This window comes from Vulpes lagopus, chromosome 12 (assembly GCF_018345385.1).
Source record: "Vulpes lagopus strain Blue_001 chromosome 12, ASM1834538v1, whole genome shotgun sequence".
In the NCBI taxonomy this organism is placed as follows: domain Eukaryota; kingdom Metazoa; phylum Chordata; class Mammalia; order Carnivora; family Canidae; genus Vulpes; species Vulpes lagopus.
The window spans coordinates 17233276-17252557 of NC_054835.1; the positions used below are offsets into that span (position 1 = coordinate 17233276).

General features: G+C 37.4%; 1 protein-coding gene across 2 annotated transcripts in view; it reads right to left on the reverse strand.

The window, feature by feature from the left end:
* Positions 1-12403: 12403 nt before the first annotated feature.
* Positions 12404-19282, reverse strand: part of NSRP1 (nuclear speckle splicing regulatory protein 1) — a 66247-nt gene continuing 59368 nt past the window's right edge. For both annotated transcript variants that reach the window (XM_041726314.1, XM_041726315.1), the window contains exons 4-7: positions 18685-18813; positions 17113-17320; positions 15596-15704; positions 12404-13980 (exon numbers count right to left, since the gene is read on the reverse strand). In XM_041726314.1, coding sequence (XP_041582248.1) covers positions 12936-13980; positions 15596-15704; positions 17113-17320; positions 18685-18813 — 1491 coding nt within the window. In that variant the 3' untranslated portion in view covers positions 12404-12935. The remainder of the gene's footprint in view (positions 13981-15595; positions 15705-17112; positions 17321-18684; positions 18814-19282) is intronic.

Genomic DNA, 19282 nt, shown 5'->3' on the forward strand with positions numbered 1-19282 from the left:
AAAAAAGTTATTTAGTGAGCTGGCTCACTTCCTCATCATCTTTTTACTAAGCTTGTTAATTTGATGACACCAATCTGAAAATTTAAGCTTAAATATGAATTTCCATTTAATTCATCCACCCCACCTCCAAGCCTGAAAAGGGAGATTACTCTCCTAGAAGTAGAATCATATTCTTTCTGATAAGTAGGAAGGAGTGACCTGATATGTTCCACCTGTTGTATAATTGATTTGGGGTTCACCGTCAAAACAAAGCTTAAAACTATGGAATGCAATGACTTAACTGTGTGGTGTTCTTACACATATCTTAGTGCTTAGCTACAGAATCATACAATCCAAGCCTGGTTCCTTTCTTAGCACATCTCTACTCATAAATCAATAACTGGTGTTTAAAATACCAGAATTGTTCAGAACAGAATAGTTGTCTTCATTAAACACAGCAGTAACCAGAGGATATTTTTCACCATACCCTTTCTTCATTCTTTTTTTTTTTTTTTTTTGGTCGGGATGGTGGGAAAGAAAAGCAGTAGGTTCCTCAGAGAGACTATGTCATAACCTGTCATCCCATAAGTAATGTAATAAAAACAAAGTAGTCCTATGCTATGTGGGAAGAGTTATATACTTTAAAGTCATCCTGGAGCTCACACATCATTTAAAATAAAAGGTGAGTTACACAAAATGCTCTTCACTAGAAGTCGAGCTTATGTTAGAGAAGTTTATAAATCCAAATATGGGAAAATAAATGTAACCACAGAGATTGTCTCTAAACTGCAGAAAGCTGTTCTGGCCCATTTGAAACATTCTGCTTTTTGAAATTTTTTTTCAATATCAGAGATAAGTAAATTATCTTATTAAAATTCAGTGTGATTAGTTCCATGGATGGAAATCTCTAAATTTTTTTCTTACTTTCCCTTCATTGCTTAAATCTTTAAATTTTTATAATAGAACAATATTTTGAGGTTCAGATAACCACATTATAGGCAGAACAAATTGTGATCTAGCTTATTTCTATGCTCTTCTTGGGATCTGGAAATTTCTAAACAAAGGTGAGGTTATTTTCTCTGCTAGAATGAAATAATATTCCTAATTGGTTTAATGGAATTAAATTAAATTAATTAAATAATTTAATTTAATTTAATTCGATTTACTTTAATGGAAAAGATAAACATTTTAAGATAGAATCTTAAATATGTCCTTCTGTTTTATTAATTGAGATCTAAATTGTTTCTAAATTGGGTGTTTCAGAACAACTCATCTTTTCAAGTTGTTTTTTTAAAGATTTTATTTATTTATTCATGAAAAAAACAGAGAGGCAGAGACATAGGCAGAGAGAAAAGGAGGCTCCATGCAGGGAGCCCAATGTGGGACTTGATCCCAGGGCTCCAGGATCACATCCTGCCAAAGGCAGGCACTCAACTGCTGAGCCATCCAGGCGTCCCTCAAGAGAAGTTTTTTTTTTTTTTTTTAAATGATTTACAATATATTTCAGTTGGAATTTCAGATGGTATTTCTCTTACCAATACATCACAATATCCAGGCCAAATTACTCAACTAAATTATCATTTATTATTAAAGATCATTTATTAAAGATAATTTATTTCTAACAGTTCGTAAACACTGATAGCCCAAACAACAAATATTTGGGGAGGAGGAGTATTCCATCTTTATGCTAAAATACTATAGCCAAATAAGAACATTTTCTGTTTTGTTTTTTTTTTCAAGCTATTTTGGGGGCACCTGGCTGGCTTAGTCAGTAGAGCATGCAACTCTTGATCTGAGGGTTTTGAGCTCAAGCCCCATGTTGGGTATAAAGGTTACTTAAGAATAAAATCTTAAAAAGAAAAAAAAAAGCTATTTTGAAAGATAATTCTTATTCAAACTCTAATACTAGAAGTACACTTTAAGAAAACTTGGTATGAAATATGAAAAATACATATTTTAAAAGATAAAATTAGGGACTTGCAGTTATTTCTCCAATGGCATTTAAAATAGGATTTGATTGGGGCACCTTGGTGGCTCAGGGAGTTGAGTGCCTCACTCTTGATTTCGGCTTAGGTCATGGTCTCAGGGTCATGAGATGGAGCCCTGAGTTGAGCCCTGCCCACAGTGGGGAGTCTGCTTGGGATTTTCTCTCTCCCTCTGTCCCTTCCTGAGTCACACACTCTCTGTCTCAAATAAATAAATATTTAAAACAAAATAAAATAGGGTTTGATTTACAAACAATTTTTCAGGATACTTTATGAGCTGGACATATCAGTAAGGTGCTTCAAGTTCTGGGTTATGGTTAATTGAATTATATAAATGGTATTTCTTTTCCCTCATCTTTACTTTCTTCTTCCACATTACCTACAGCTAAAATTAAGTAAATTCCTTCTTCTATTCACTTCTGTCAACAGTGGGAATATGAAATTTCTCAGTTATTTTTTACATGAAACAATTATTTTTAAACTTTAGTGGCAGAACTAAACTACGTTTTATTTGTATAAAAGTAGAATCCCCTCTTTAAGATGCATAGCATGCCCTTGTATTCATTTATGCAGTTTAGTCATAAATGGTCTGAATTAGAGGAGAAGTCTTGGCAAATGTTGTGAACTATAACTGTAATAGCTCTTAACAGCCTGATATATAGCTTTGTTCTGTCTCATAATAAAAACAAAACTCCCAAACTCTCAAGGTTAAGATAAAAATCTTAATTGTATATTATCAAAACATTTACACAATTCCCAAACACTGCATATCATTTACAAATGTTTAGTATCAAAACTACCTAGAATGAGAAATATTAAATTTCAGGAAAGCTAAATTATTACAAGTCCTTGTAATTTGTGTAAAATTTTAAAACTAAAGTTTTATGTATTTTCACACATATTATCTCACATGATCATCAGAGCTCTGGGTGACAACAGTTGTTATTTCCCTAGTGTTGCTGATGAGGAGCCTGAGGCCCAAAGAAGTCAATTACTTCTCTCAAGTTCACAGCTGAAAAGTTGCAGGACAGGACTTACACCTTGGTTTTCTGATTCCAGGCCAAAGGTTATTTGCATGCTGTCTTTAAAATCATCATTCATAGAAGCCTAAATACACAGATCCTAAATTCAAAAATGAAAATCATGTGTGATGAATTTTCAACAAATAAGGACATTCTCCTACATAGTCAAAATAGAACCATCAAAAGCAGGAAAGTGACATTGATGCGTCACTGCCATTTAATCTCAGACCCCGTTCGATGACGTACTTTTAGCAAAAGGATCCAGTCCAGAATCACACTTTTCATTTAGTTTCAGGTCTCTTTTGCCTTCTTCATGCCAGAACAGATTTCCAGTCTTCCCTTGATTTTCATGACCTTGATACTTTCGGAGATTACAAGTCAGATATTTGGCAGAATGTCCCTCAGTTTGTTTCATTTGATGATAGATTCCACATGATTAGATTCAGGCTAAGTATTTTTGGCAAATATTGTGGAAATGATGCCGTGTTTCTGTATCTGGTGGAGCACAATTTGATTTGTCCCATATTGGTGTTAACTTCAATCACCCAAATAAGGTTGTGTCTGCCAGGCTTTCCACTGTAAATTTTTTCTTTTTGTAATTAATTAGTATTTTGTAGGAAGTGTTATTCTGAGACTGTGCAAATATTCCTTTCCTCCTCTTTTATTCGTTTATTTTGTTTTATGGATTCCTATTTTGTTCAATGGGCTGTAATCATTAATTTTGATGCTCAAATGATCCCTTATTTAGCCAGTGAGAGTCCTGGCAATATCGTTTCTGTCCCTTTGGCATGTCCTCATCATTTAGAACACTTCCTTCCTTTCTGGAATAAGATGTTCCAGGATCATCTTGTACTTTCCCTGTGACAGCCTTTCCTTCAAGAAGCCCTGGTTCATTTTACTGAAGAATGTATTTAGAAACCAAGGTCTAGGGGGTAGATATGATCATAGTGGGTTGTCCCTGATTCCAAGTCTCTCATTGGACAGAACAAAAGCATGTGTGTGCACGTGCATATTTGTGCGCACACACACGCATCCGTAATTATTTCTCGATCTCTGTGAAAACTGAGTTCATAGCAGTTATCTCCAGTTCTAATCCAACGCTGTAACAGTCTCTCTCAATTTTTTTTCTCTTTATGACTCTTTTAGGACAATGAGAAATCTGGCTCCCATTATCCTGAATATATTTACTTATTTGATCAGTGTCCCTGAATATAAGCAATATTCTACTGCTCCTCTCCTTATCTCAATCAGGTTCTAACACCTCACACTGGGATTGTGCCCTGAACGAATGCCCTTCTCACCTTGCTCAGGCTGACCACCCATGCTGGGCAGTCACCGCTGACACTCATGCTATGGATGCCTTTTTTTTTTTTTTAAGAGTTTATTTATTTATTCATGACGGGGGAGCGGGGGAGGCAGAGAAAGGCAGAGGGAGAAGCAGGTTCCATTCAGGGAGCATGACATGGGACTCGATCGGGTCTCCAGGATCACACCCCGGGCTGAAGGTGGCACTAAACCACTGGGCCACTGGGGCTGCCCTATGGATGCCTTCTTGACCACACCCGGGATTGACCCCTTGCATGGACCTCCTCTCTTCATAATTACTCTGCCCCCCCCCCCAACCCTCATTTGGGCTGACACAAAGTGTAGGCTGCTCCTACATAAGTTCTTCACTGTGTTTTAGTGACCCACCCAGCTCTGGGCCATGACAGCTTTTACCCTGCACACTTAATGAACTGAATTGCTAGGGAAAGGATGATCAAAAGGGGAGAGGGTCAGTTTACATTCATAGTTATAATTATAACCTAAAAAAACACATCATATTGGGATCCCTGGGTGGTGCAGCAGTTTAGCGCCTGCCTTTGGCCCGGGGTGCGATCCTGGAGACCCGAGATCGAATCCCACGTCGGGCTTCCGGTGCATGGAGCCTGCTTCTCCCTCTGCCTGTGTCTCTGCCTCTCTCTCTCTCTCTGTGACTATCATAAATAAATAAAAATTTAAAAAAAAGAAAAAAGAAAAAAACCCATCATATTTTCTTAAGGGGCCAAGCAAGGAAGGGGATTAGTGTATAATGAAGTGGGCAGAGCTTGGACAAAGAAAGCAACTTCCAAGGGAGAAACTTAAGTATATGTCTAAATTCTTTTTCCCAATCCACAACCTTGCCTGAAAATAAACTATTATTTCTTCTTTTAGGCTTTGTCTTCTTAACACAATGAACAAGAATCTAACACATGACACATAGCCCTCAATTTGATAAATGTATGAAAATATGTCAAATTTCATGTCATTCATTTGACCTCGTTCCTTCCATTGTGTGACTGTCATCTATTTCTCCAAAAGCAAAAAAATTCCCTGCACCAATGCAAAGTACAACCAGACAGGATTGAGAAGATAAGGGCTCAAGTCCTTTCCCAGCAACTACCAAACTAAGTAACCTTAGTCACTCAATTTCACTGGCCCCATCTCCTTATGAGTAGTAACAATATTACTAATATTTATTGTGTGCTTACTAATGTTGGACACAGCATTGCATGCATTGTTTCAAGCAATTCTCACATCAATCTTATGAAAGACACCACTGTTTTTTATTTTAAGATTTTATTTTAAGTAATCTCTGTACCCCAAGTGATGCTCAGACTCAGAACCCTGAGATCAAGAGCTGCATGTTCCATTGACTGAGCCAGCCAGGTGCCCCAAAGACACACTTTTATTACTCCCATTTTACAAATGAGACCGAAGCTTAGAGAACTTAATTTGTCCGAGGTTATGCAGGTAGTAACTAGTGGACCCTAGACCTCCAAGTTTCAGCTCTTAAACATGATGTCATAGGCATGCCTGGGTGGCTCAGCAGTTGAGTGCCTTCAGCTCAGGGCGTGACCCCGGATTCCTAGGATTGAATCCCACATCGGGCTCCCTGCATGGAGCCTGCTTCTTCTCCCTCTGCCTAGGTCTCTGTCTCTCTCTCTCAATCTGTGTCTCTCATGAATAAATAAAATCTTTTTTAAAAAAGACTTAAATAAAAAAAAAAGACTTAAATATGATGTCATAGTGTATTAAAAACATTTTAAATTGGAAGGGCTACATTAGATGATGTCTGTCATTCCAGTTTTAAAATTCTAATTTTAAGAAATGTTTATGGGATATTAAGATAAAAGAAACAAAAACTTTGCATTATAGTAGGCACTGGGCATACAAAGTTGACATTGGATCTTTGCCCTCCAACAACTAACACACTATCATAATGCACAGAATACAAAGGAAACAGGTGTTGCTAAAACAAAGAGGAGTATTAGGAGTGGCTCTCTGAACACTTTAGTTCAGTTTTTAAAATAAGGAGTTGGGTATAAACATAGGTGGTGTTCTAAGCAAAGCAACCAGTATATATATGAGCATGGTTATCATGAAACAGCACTACGTATTTTATGTGATTGGAGTGAGAATCAACAAAGGGAGAGAGAAGGAAAATGAAAACATTTTGAGTTATATGTATTGTTGAAAATGGAGTCAGAGGAACAGCCATTATCAATTCATAAAATTTCTTTAAGGTATATTATTTTGGACCTTATTTATTTTATTTTATTTATTTATTTTTATTTTTATTTTTTAAAATTTATTTATGATAGTCACAGAGAGAGAGAGAGGCAGAGACACAGACAAAGGGAGAAGCAGGCTCCATGCACCGGGAGCCCGATGTGGGATTCGATTCCGGGTCTCCAGGATCGTGCCCTGGGCCAAAGGCAGGCGCCAAACCACTGCGCCACCCAGGGATCCCCTATTTATTTATTTTAAAAATGATTTTATTTATTTATTCATGAGAGACACACAGAGAGAGAGGCAGAGGCACAGGCAGAGGGAGAAGCAGGCTCCATGCAGGGAGCCCGATGTGGGACTTGATCCCGGGATTCCAGGATCATGCCCTGGGCCGAAGGCAGGTGCTAAGCTGCTGAGCCACCCAGGGATCCCCAGGATCTTATTTATTTTTAAAAAGATTTATTTATTTGAGAGAGAGGGAGAGAGAGAGGAGGGGGGCAGAGGTAGAGAACCCCTAAGCAGATTCCCTGGTGGGCATAGAACCTGACGCAGGGCTCAATGAGATCATGACCTGAGCCAAAACCAAGAATTGGGACGCTTAACCAACTGAGCCATCTAGGTGCCCTCTGGATCTCATATACTTAAAAGAATATCCATCTAGGGGCATCTGGGTGGCTCAGTCAGTTAAACATCTGCCTTCAGCTCAGATCATGATCCCGGGGTCCTGGGATTGAGCCCATGTCAGGCTCTGTGCTCAACACGGAGTCTGCTTCTCCCTCTCCCCAGTAAATAAATAAAATCTTAAAAAGCCACACATCTAGGGTGCCTGGGTGGCTCAGTGGTTGAGCATCTGCCTTCGGTTCATGATCCTAGGGTCCTGGGATCGACTCCACATCAGGCTCCCCGCAGGGAGCCTTTCTTTCCTCTGCTTATGTCTCTGCCTGTGTCTCTCACAAATTAATTTTTTTTTAAAAAAAGGCAAACTGCCCCCCATCTATCAATAAATTTAATGAATTACTTATTGATAGTAATTGTATGAGTTTCAAATTCATACAATTTCAAATCATACATTATCAAATACTGCTGCCCTGTGCACAAGCTGTATAATCAATATTTCTATAGATTCTTCCTGTAGAAATGACTAAAATTAACCAGGATGGCTAACAGTTCCTTTGACTCGTAAATTAGAAATTTTAAGATTACAAAAATGTTGTGAGATGTATTATCCATACAGAGTAACTACGATCCAAGTCAAGAAATAGAATATTGCCAGCATCTAGAAGCCTGTGTGTACCTCTCCTGCATCATGAGTTTTGACTTTAACAATCATTTCCTTGCTTTTTTCTTAGTTTTATTCTACCCACGGTATTTCTATACCATACCATTTTGCTTGTTTTAAAAATAACTATGCAAGTTACTTTTTGTTACTTACAATACTGTGAAATTCATCCCAATTGTGTGTAGGTCTTATTGTGCAAATATATATACCAGATTTATTTACTACTGATAGACACTCTAGGTTGTTTCTGGCTTGATGAAAAACACTTATTATGAACATTCCTGGTGCATCTGTGGAAAAACACAAGTTACAGAAAACGTGCAGCATTACCACATTGTTTTCAAAGAAAGTTCTGCAAGTTCATTTGCCACTGGTAGCATATACGACTTTTTATTGCTCTCCACGCCCTCAACACTTGGTATTATATCTAAACATTTTTGCTGTTCTCAGTGGATGTTCGATGGTATTCATTGTGGTTTTAATTTAAACAAATTTTCACTCACTGGTGAGTCTATCTGATGGCCAGATGGAAAAAAATCTTAATCCCCATATATTACGCTACATAAAAAATTCATTCCGGGTACCTGGTTAATCAAATTGTGAAAAGCGGACATTATGTAGAAGTAAAAGCATTATGCTTCTAGAAGAGTTTTGCCCAGAACTTTCTACAATGGTAGAAATGTCCTATAATAATCTGCACTTTCCTATATGGTAGCCACTAGATACATGTGGCTATTGAGCTCTTCAAACATCTAGTGTAACTGAGGAAATAAACTTTTAAATTTTATTTAACTTTTGACTAAGCTAAACTTTATGGCAATTAAAGATTTCTATTCATTAATAGATACCATTATGAGAGTGAAGAGGCAAGCCATTGAAGGGGAGAAGTTATAAGTTACTTACAAAGACAATTCCTACTCAGAATATATAAAGAATAGGGTGCTTAGGTAGCAAAGGAGGTTAAATGTCCAACATTTGATTTTGGCTCAGGTGGTGATCTTGGGGTTGTGAGATTGAGCCCTGCGTTGGGCTCTGTATTGGGTGTCGAGCCTGCTTGGGATTCTCTCTCTCCCTCTGCCCCTTCTCTGTCTCCTTTTCTTAAAACAAAACAAAAACCATTTAGGTCATGGGAAAAAAAAAAAAAAAGGCAGGTAATGTAGCCCCAGCACCTCTAAGATAGACAAAAGAAACATACTCTTCAAAAGGGAGATTTTAGGATGCCTGGGTGGCTCAGCGGTAAAGCGTCTGCCTTTGGCTCAGGGAGTGATCTTGGAGTCCCAGGATCTAGTCCCACATCAGGCTCCCTGCATAGAGCCTGCTTCTCCCTCTGCCTAGGTCTGCCTCTCTCTCTCTCTCTCTCATGAATAAATAAAATCTTTTTTTTTAATTTTTTTAATTTTTATTTATTTATGATAGTCACACAGAGAGAGAGAGAGGCAGAGACACAGGCAGAGGGAGAAGCAGGCTCCATGCACCGGGAGCCTGATGTGGGATTCGATCCCGGGTCTCCAGGATCGCGCCCTGGGCCAAAGACAAGCGCCAAACCGCTGCGCCACCCAGGGATCCCTCTTTTTTTTTTTTTTAAAGGAGATATTCAAGGGCACCTGGGTGGCTCAGTCAAGCATATGCTTTTGGCTCAGGTCATGATCCCAGAGTCCTGGGGTTGGGCCCCACAGTGGGCTCTACCCAGTGGGGAGTCTGCTTCTCCCTCTCCTTCTATCCCTACCCCCTACTCATGCTCTCTGGCACACGCTCGCTCTCGCTCAAATAAATTAAAACCAAAAGGGAGATATTCAAATACTAACACAACAGCCATAAGAACCTCAAAACCATGATATACCAACAGAACGATGAAACTCAAAAGACAAAAGGTAAACAATTATCAAGTGTAAGCAAGAACGTGGAATAACTGGAAGTCTCATACACTGGTGAAGTATATTTTGGATAATTCATTGATAGTTATCTACTAAAGCTGAACATATTCCTAACCTATGGATCAGCAATTCTATCCCTAAGAAATACCTAACCAAAACATATTTATGTGCAAACTAGAAGACAAGGATCAGAATGATCCTACAAGTATATTCCATAATAACCCCAAACAGGAAATAATGTCCATCTATAGTAGACTGCATAAATACTGTACAATATAGAAAACATGAAAAATTAATGTATAGTGTTAAGTCAAAGGCAGGGGGCAGGGTGTGCCTGAGTGGTGGCTCAGTTAGTTAAGCATCTGGCTCTTGGTTTCCATTCAGGTCATGATCTCATTGGTCATGGGATTAAGCCCCACGTTGGGGTCCATGCTCAGCAGTCTGCTTGTCCCTCTCCCTCTGCTCCTCCCCAGCTCATGCTTTCTCTCTCAAATAAAAATCTTAAAAAAAGGTGGGGGGTAAGGAGTAATAAGTGGGCCAGGAAGGGGTATGAAGAGAGCTTCTGTGGGTCAGGTAATGTTCTTTTTATACTAGATCTGTTCACCCTGTGTAAACCAATTAAACTATATACTTTATATGCACTTTATTTTTTTTTAAGATTTTTTTTTTTAATTACTTATTCATGAGAGACACAGGGAGAGAGGCAGAGACACAGGCAGAGGGAGAAACAAGCTCCATGCAGGGAGCTGGACGTGGGACTCGATCCCAGATCTGCTGGATCATGCCCTGGGCTGAAGGCAGCGCTAAACTGCTGAGCTACCGGGGCTGCCCTATATGCACTTTTTAAAAAATGCAGGTTATGCTACAATTTTTAGAAGTTTATTACGAATGTTCCAGTAACTTCTGCCATGTACTTATCATAAGTAGAACTTTGAATAAAATAGGGCTTTTTTGGCTGTAGTGCCAGAAATCCAAATGAAACTTGAAGAAAAGGCAGGGTAAGTATTGGTTTAAAATATCTAAAAAAAACTAGAGCCAGAAAGTAGAAAGTAATCAGGTGTTTGTCCTTCTCTCCTCTTGTTTCTACTCTTTTGTGTGGGCTTTATCCTGTCAAACAGTGAGGCATTCATTCTCCCACAGAATTCTGGACTCACCTCAATCTTTGAAGTCGGCAATGGTAGTGGAAAACATCTCTTTAGTCTGACAGCATCAGAAGTGGCCTCACTTAAGTCACATACCTTTTCCTGGAGCCTTTTCAACCCCTTTTGAATCACAAGATTAAGTAGTGAAGGGGGGTTATTTTCCCAAGGGAAAACCAAGATACTGTACTCAGAAAAGGATAAGATGAATGCCAGAGATGCAAAAACATCTATCTGGAGATCAGAGAAAACCCTTAATTTGTAGTTCACCCCTGAGTTATGTCAAATTTTGTTAATAAAAGTAATATATATAGCTTTTCCTATCCAAAGCATCTAAGCTGCTTGTGAAAATCTCTCAACTTCCAGGGGAAAGAAATCGAGTTTCTTATTAGAACTCTTGGGACTCCAGTCTTCTCCCTCCTTGACTGTCTTACATACTATGTTCCCAATACACAGCTCTAGTTATAACAACCCCAACAAAGGAACCATATTCCCTATAGAGGTTGAAGATTTTTAGCCAGCCTGTCACTTGTGGTCCTTCTACCACCGTTACATTATATCACTCTATGTACCCGCAATCAGTGCTTTTTAAGTGTTTGTCACCAATCTATTTTATTTCTATTTAAAGATTTTATTTATTTGGGAGAGAGTACGCACACAAAGGCAGAGAGAGAAGTAGACTCCTCACTGAGTACGAACCCAACACGGAGCTCAATCTCAAGACCTGAGATCATGACCTGAATCGAAGGCAGATGCTAAATGGACTGAGTCATGTGGGTGCCCCATCACTGATCTATTTTAAATTATTAGGCTACAACTGATAATTAATGTGTCAGTCAAGAGATACAGGCATTAAATTTCTTGTTACTTTCCTTTTTGGCTTTAAAGGTTTATTTTTATTTTTAAATTTTTTAGAAAAGATTTTATTCATTTATCCACGAGACACACAGAGAGGCAGAGACACAGGCAGAGGGAGAAGCAGGCTTCCCACAGGGAGCCCAATGCAGGACTTGATCTCAGGACCCCAGGATCACAACCTGAGCCAAAGGTGGACGCTCAACCACTGAATCACCCACGCGCTCTGGCTTTAAAGGTTTAATAAAATGCTTTATGAATACTAGATTTGATCCTTAATATGTCTTTTCTAAAAGTCAATGTTCTTTTTTGTTTTTTTAAGAGAATATAGGGGGAGTGGCAGAGAAGAGCAAGAATCTTAAGCAAACTTCACACCCAGTGCGAGCCCAACATGGGGCTCGATCTCACAACTGTGAGATCATGACCTGAGCTGAAATCAAGAGTTGGGCACTCAAGTGATGGATCCATTCAGGTGCCCCCAAATGTTAAGTTTCTTTATTAGAGTACATAAAATAAGAGAGGCTCTTAAATAGGCTACCTGGATCTTTAGCTAACTTCATTTAGATTAAATGTCTCCATCTTTTCATCCTTAGCTAAAACTGACTGAAATAATATAACTAATTTACCAACTTGCTAGGGTTTCAGAATTAAAGTGATTTTTTAACTAAAAAATAAAAAAGGAATTGTGGCATAAATTAAGGACATACTTTTAAAATAAAATATGAGTACAAATTAAATGTACAAACACATCACTATTTTTATTTGCATTTAAGCCAAATATGCTGTGAGCTAGGAAGTTACTCGACAAGATGTATGATCCCTATTTTATACATTAACACAAATTTCAGAACACAAAGTACAGCAACAGTCTCTACTTTATTGTTCAAATCCACATATTTTTTATCCAGAATACAGTATTTATAAAAGTAATACCTCTTGCAACAAAACCAACATTACTAGGAGAGTTGTTTGAATTATTTTTTAATGGTTATAGTGGAGCCCATTTTCCTCATTAACTACAGGGATTTAACACTCTTGAAGTTGTTTGAATACAACCAAGAATGTGGTATTGATAATTAAATAAATATGTATCAATTCACTCAAATATTCAAGATAAAAGGACTTATTTTTTACTTAAACCAAAAATAAATTTTGGAAATATATTAAAAAATACCCTCTCAACCACTGTTAACACACTCCTTTATACCTTCACACAGCATGTTCCAGGAGTTATAATCTTCTGTGCTTTCACAGGTTTACTTGGGTAGTTATCAATCATCTTCTTTTTCAATATATGTCTTTGCATTAACCCGTGCCATTTGTCTGGCCAGGTATCTGTCTCTAGCTGACATTACAGTTTCTTCATTGCTTCGCTTTGCAAACTTGTTCCCCACCTCATGTGGTTTCTCTTGTTCTTTGCCCATCTCTTGACATTCCTCTGTGAGTCTGTGTTTTGCTCCCAGTGATGTTTCAGAACTGGAGGGTTTCTCTGAGTTTCTTTCTTTGTCCTTTTCCGTATTTCTCATTTTATTGGATCTTTCCCGGTCAAAAAACCTATCCTTTGCCCTAGAATTTGGGCTGCTTTCTTTTTTGTCTCGGTTTCTTCCTGAAGATTGAACATTTATTTCTTGTTGTTCTCGATCTCTGTACTTATCACTGTTTTCATGTCTTTCTTTCCTTGCTTTCATATGCTCTTCCTTTTCTTTGCTTTTCCCTTCCTTCTCTTCTCCTTTCTCACTGTGTTGGTCATGTTCATTTCGTTGTCTATCTCTTTCTTGTTCTCTTAGGGAGTATTTCTCCCTTTTCCAATCTCTGTCTTTTCTTTCTCTTTGGTCTCTTCCCTTCAGTTTATCTTCGTGTTCATGCCTCTTCCAGTGGGAATCTCTATGACCAGCCTCTCTGTGCCTATGGGAATCCTTCTTTTCTTTTCGGTAATCACGGTCAGTGTAATAGTTCTCATGATCCCTGGATTGTCTCTCTTGGTGCTGATCTTCCCTTTTCTCATGAACTCTTGACTTGGACCTTTTTGTATGGCATTTGATACCATGCTCTCTTTCTTCACTAGAAGATGGGGAGTGCCTCTGATGCTTGGAGTCACTCTCAGAAGTCTCTGTGATTTTTTTCCTTCTGCAGTTCACTTTATTATTTTCTTCCATTTCATCATCCTCACTATTAGCATCAAAGTCACTGTCTGCATCTGGGTTTTCCCCTACTTGCACAACAGTTTGGAGACTGCATTTCTCACGTGGTATTATTCTGTTCTCTGAACTTAATTCATCAGAATAACCCCTTGATTTCTCTTCCTTTATCTCAGACCTTAAAACAACACAAAATGCCACGTTATCATTGTAGTAAGCACATGAAGTGTTCATGCAATTTTTCTCAATACTTAAACCTATACAACTACTAAATGCAAAAAGGTGCTATTTAACTTGTAAACATTTGCCAACTAGTATTTTCTAACCATTCAGAATATTTTCAGAAAAAGGTAGAAGTGGAATAGAGAAAATCAGGCTTTCTGTATTGGACCACTAGAACCTTCAGGCATTAACATTTTTATAGACATGACAAAGAATAATTGGGAAAAGTAAGATATATTCTGGATCTAAGTACTATTTTCACAACATGAAGTTCAAGTTGCAGCTCTTTGTTGGATTTTTGTCTCTTTAAAAAATTTAAAAATAGTCCTCAAAATAAGATGATTTTTTTTCACAGTGAAATCTAATTCTAAATATCACTAAATAATCTCGTACGATTAAAAAAGCACAACCTTCCTGATATAACCCTTTGGCACCTATCACAACAAAACGGGAATTTGTGAATCCACCTGATTACAATCACTAACACTTAAAATTGTTTACATCACTTACATTTTCCCAACTGATAAGTGTGGCTAATTTATTTACATCAGTCACACATTCATTCTTATGGATTACTTAATAATCATACTAACAGAACAACTGTGGTTCTCTGGGAATTGCTGGCAGAATTGTCTGGGCTAAAGGATTATCTAATAGTTAGAAATTCTATTATTAGACTCCAAGAAAAGTACAACTATCAAATGACATTATGGAGTTTCATGGCTGGCCTCACAACTATTTTTGATGAAACTCTAACAGAAATTCTTTTTCCATTCAAAAATCTCTCTTCAAATATACTAAGACTTATAATTTTCGTCAATTTTGTTATCAAACCGAGCATTTGACAGAGCAAAGTATAAATCTGATTCCGCCTCTTTAGTCATAATTCCCCTCTTTTCTTAAGCACCAATAAAGACTTAGATCCTCTTAATCTGATGTTTCTGTTCCAAAAAACCATTTACTCAGATATGAGCTCAGGACAAATTCTCCCCTTTACCTTTAGCTATATACCTATAACAGTCATTTCACCATTCTTACAATACTTTATGATTTTATCCAAAAAACCCCTCCAATATTTACTTTCTATGTCAGTGCTAATGGACATATCTACAGAAATGGCACATATCTGTGCCATCTAATATGGTAGCCATTAGCCAAATGTGGCAACTGAGTACTTACAATGTGGCTACTATGACCAAAATTTTAGGTCTTCAACAGTCTACATGTGCCTAGTGGCTACATTATTAGGTGGTACATTTCTAGCCCTTGATACGTGAATCTTATGTTTTATAGAGGCCATGTGCTACTTATGAAAATAAACCACTTATTCTATATACTATCTGAAAATACCTGTAGGATTACTGCAGAATAGAAATATTTGAACTAAATCTGCAGGTTTTTAATTAAGAAAGTATAAATCCCTAGCAATTCAATTAGATCAGGTTTAACTGACAACACAATATGCAATGCTGTAATCTCCTATCTTTCAAAGGGTTAAAATGATCCCACAATTATAGATCATGAACAGAGTCTTTCTTCTTTCTTCTAATATTCCATATGCCATGTCTCACCTGGCTTCACGAAAGCTGCATGTAGGTGCTTCCTCTTCACCAACTGCTTGATTTAATAGGTGTCTATAAAATCCACTGAGATCTTTCTGCTTGGTTACATCCAAACGTGCTAAGAGAGGGAAAGCAAAAGCGAGAGGAAAATATTCAACAAGGCACAACACAGTTCAATTTTATGGTGTAGACAATGTAACATACAGAGTGTATAAAACTACTCTCTAGATCTGTAGTTGGCAAACTACAGCGTGCAGGCCAAATGTGGCCTATATTGTTTTGTAAATAAATTTTTATCGGAATGTAGCCTTGTTCATTTATTAAGGCTGCTTTTGCCTTAGAAAGGCAGAACTGAGTAGCTCTAGCAAAAATCATATGGTACACAAAGCCTAAAATATTTATGTGGTCTTTCACAGAAAACATATAAACTGGTATTCTAGATGAATACCCAGTACATGGTTAGACATAATATTATAGATTTAATTTTCTTCTATTTAAAATTGATGAATAGGGGATCCCTGGGTGGCGCAGCGGTTTGGCGCCTGCCTTTGGCCCAGGACGCGATCCTGGAGACCCGGGATCGAGTCCCACATCGGGCTCCCAGTGCATGGAGCCTGCTTCTCCCTCTGCCTGTGTCTCTGCCCCTCTCTCTCTCTCTCTCTCTCTATCATAAAAAAAAAAAAAAAAAAAAAAAAAAAAATTAAAAAATATTTAAAAATAAAATAAAATTAAATAAAATTAAAAATTTTTTTTTAAATTTTATTTATTTATGATAGGCACACAGTGAGAGAGAGAGAGAGGCAGAGACACAGGCAGAGGGAGAAGCAGGCTCCATGCACCGGGAGCCTGACGTGGGATTCGATCCCGGGTCTCCAGGATCACGCCCTGGGCCAAAGGCAGGCGCCAAACCGCTGCGCCACCCAGGGATCCCAAATAAAATAAAATTGATGAATATTTGCCAATTAAGCTATTTAAAAGTACACAATGTACTTAGATCTTGAGAAATGACCATGAGTAGAAAATACTGAAATAAAGCACTAAGACATTCTTTGGCTCCAGCACATCTTCTGTTATTTCTTGAGTGATGTTATTCTAGTTTTCTAAATGCCCATCCTTGAGTGATGTTATTCGAGTTTTCTAAACCCAGAAAATACAAGTAGGATTTAAATCTTAGTTTATATTGTTTCTGACAAATACTGTGGTGTTGTGCCTTGTAACAAAGGTTTTTATATTTGGAATCATTTTCTAAGGCAATGACTTAGTAACGACCATAGTTGTAAGCAATAAAAGGAGAGCTGTGAAAAGTCCAGTAGAAGTAATAGTTACTGAGAGTGCAGCTGTGTTTTCAGTCATCATCTTTTCTGTTTTATAATACTACAGAATATCATAACTATATCTTGAATTCATATACATAAATGAGGACCACAACATTATCATCTAGGAGTTCAGGGACAGAGCACATGGCTAAACCCAGGGCAGAATTTTGCTGCTTGTTTCCTTCTCCCCTCCTCCCTCTTCCAGTTCACCTTCTAGTGCAGCAGCCCTTTTCTCTCTTTCTTCCTCTTCAGCTCTCTCTTGCAGTTTTTTCTTATAAGCAGATGTCACAAATGCCTCCTTATCATCAAACTCTCCCTTCTCCATTTCTCGTTCTCTTTGTATTTTCTTTTCCATTCGTTTTTCTTGTTCCTTTTTTCTGATCTCAACTGCTTTTAGTAAGTTGTGAATATACTTGGGCTAGGGGGAAAAATAAGATTACTTAGGAAAGAATAAAAAATAAAAATTAAGAATATTCTATTTTTAATCATGAATTAAGATAAAAATGGCTAATCCAAATAAGTGGGATCATCATCCTCTCAAAATTTAATATAAATTTACTAGCAAGGCTGAAACTAAAAGTCTTTTCAATAAAAATTTAGGTGTAAAGACAGAAATTATTCAAAATGCCATTTTACTTTTTTAAAATTTCAAACTAAGTTAATTTTTCCACTGTGTTTTCATCCTTTTTACAGGTATTGTCTGAATACTTCAATAGATAAGTGAATCAGAAAGGTTCTTACTAGATTTTCACATTAGTTGATATACGGTTATTTAAAAGAACAGTGGGGAGTGCCTGAGTGGCTCAGTCGGTTAAGTGTCCAACTCTTGATCTCAGCTCAGGTCTTGATCTTGGGATCGTAAGTTCAAGCCCCACACTGGGCTCCATGTGGAGCCTACTCAAAAAAAAAAAAAAATAGTGGTAATTTTACACCAGCTCCCTACTTGTACATACCATAAAATGCAAAGATCTTTAAAAATCTATGTTTGTGAAAGAAAAAGTGATAGAAAATCTGAACTGAGATGAGAGGATGATAAAGCATAAAATATGAAAAGAGGAGTTATTAATATAAAGATTTTCTACGAAAAAAATTTCAAGAAAAAAATTTTAAAAATTTATTTGTGAAGGGGTTAAAGCAAGTAAGAAAACTTACTGCTTTTATTCTTAGATAATTTATTCACTTTAGTAGGATACTAAACCTAGGGCTTCCTGGGTCCTAAATCAAATCTATATCATCTGGAACTGGGGGCTCTTCACAATTTAAATACCTGAAAGCTTTTCCTCATATCATCCTCATGCTAAAATAAGATTGATATAAAATGTAGGTCAAGGGGTGCTTGGTGGCTCAGTTGGTTAGGCGGCCATCTTCGGCTTGGGTGGTGGTCCTGGGATCCTGTGATCAAGACCCATGTTGGGCTTCCTGCTCAGTGGGGAGCTGGTTTCTCCCTCTCCCTGTCTCGGACTCATGCGCTCTCTTGCTATCTCTCTCTCTCAAATAGATAAATAAAATCTTTAACAACAACAACAACAACAAATTCAGGTCAAGGGGTGCCTGAGTGGCTCAGTTAGTTAAACATCCAACTCTTGATTTCAGCTCGGGTCATTATCTCAGGGTAGTGAGATCAAGCCCTGTGTCAGGGTCTGCACTCAATGGGGAATCTGCTTGAGATTCTCTCCCTTTCCCTCTTACCTTCTCACTTGCAGATGCAGATACTCTAAAATAAATAAATAAATCTTTAAAATACAGTTAAGGTCAAATAAATTTGTATTTTCAGATACAAACCTTTCGGTCTTTTCCCAAAAGCAATTTGGGATTATTTTCCTCTCTTTTTTTCTGCATTTCATCATAAATACTGTCATATTCATATACAGTGGAATCTTCTGCAAGGGCCTTCTGGATTTCTAGTTTGGTCTAAAATAAACAAACAAACATGTCTAAAATATATAAGCCAGGTAATACATAAAAAGTCTTAGGTAACTTTTTTGAGAGAGGATCGTGAATCAGATATATATTATAAAAATTCTATGAATCACATTTCAGACTGAAAATATAAACACCAGTCTGGAGCCAGGCTGCCTGGGTTTCAATCCTGGCTCTACACTTACTAGCTACTCTGGGCAAGTTTGTGTACTCTTTTTTGTGTCTCAGTTTTCATCTAAAAAAATGAAGATAATAACTGTATTTACATTCCAAGTTGTTGTATTATCTATTTTATACAGTTCATTCATATATGATTTTAAAAAATAAACAAACAACACCTCAAACCAAGATCAAAAAAAGAATTTCTGAGCTTAGCTTGAGAATAGATAGCTGCCAAACACCTACTGAAAACATTACATCTAATGATGACATTTAATAGCTTTTCCGATGAAACAGGGAG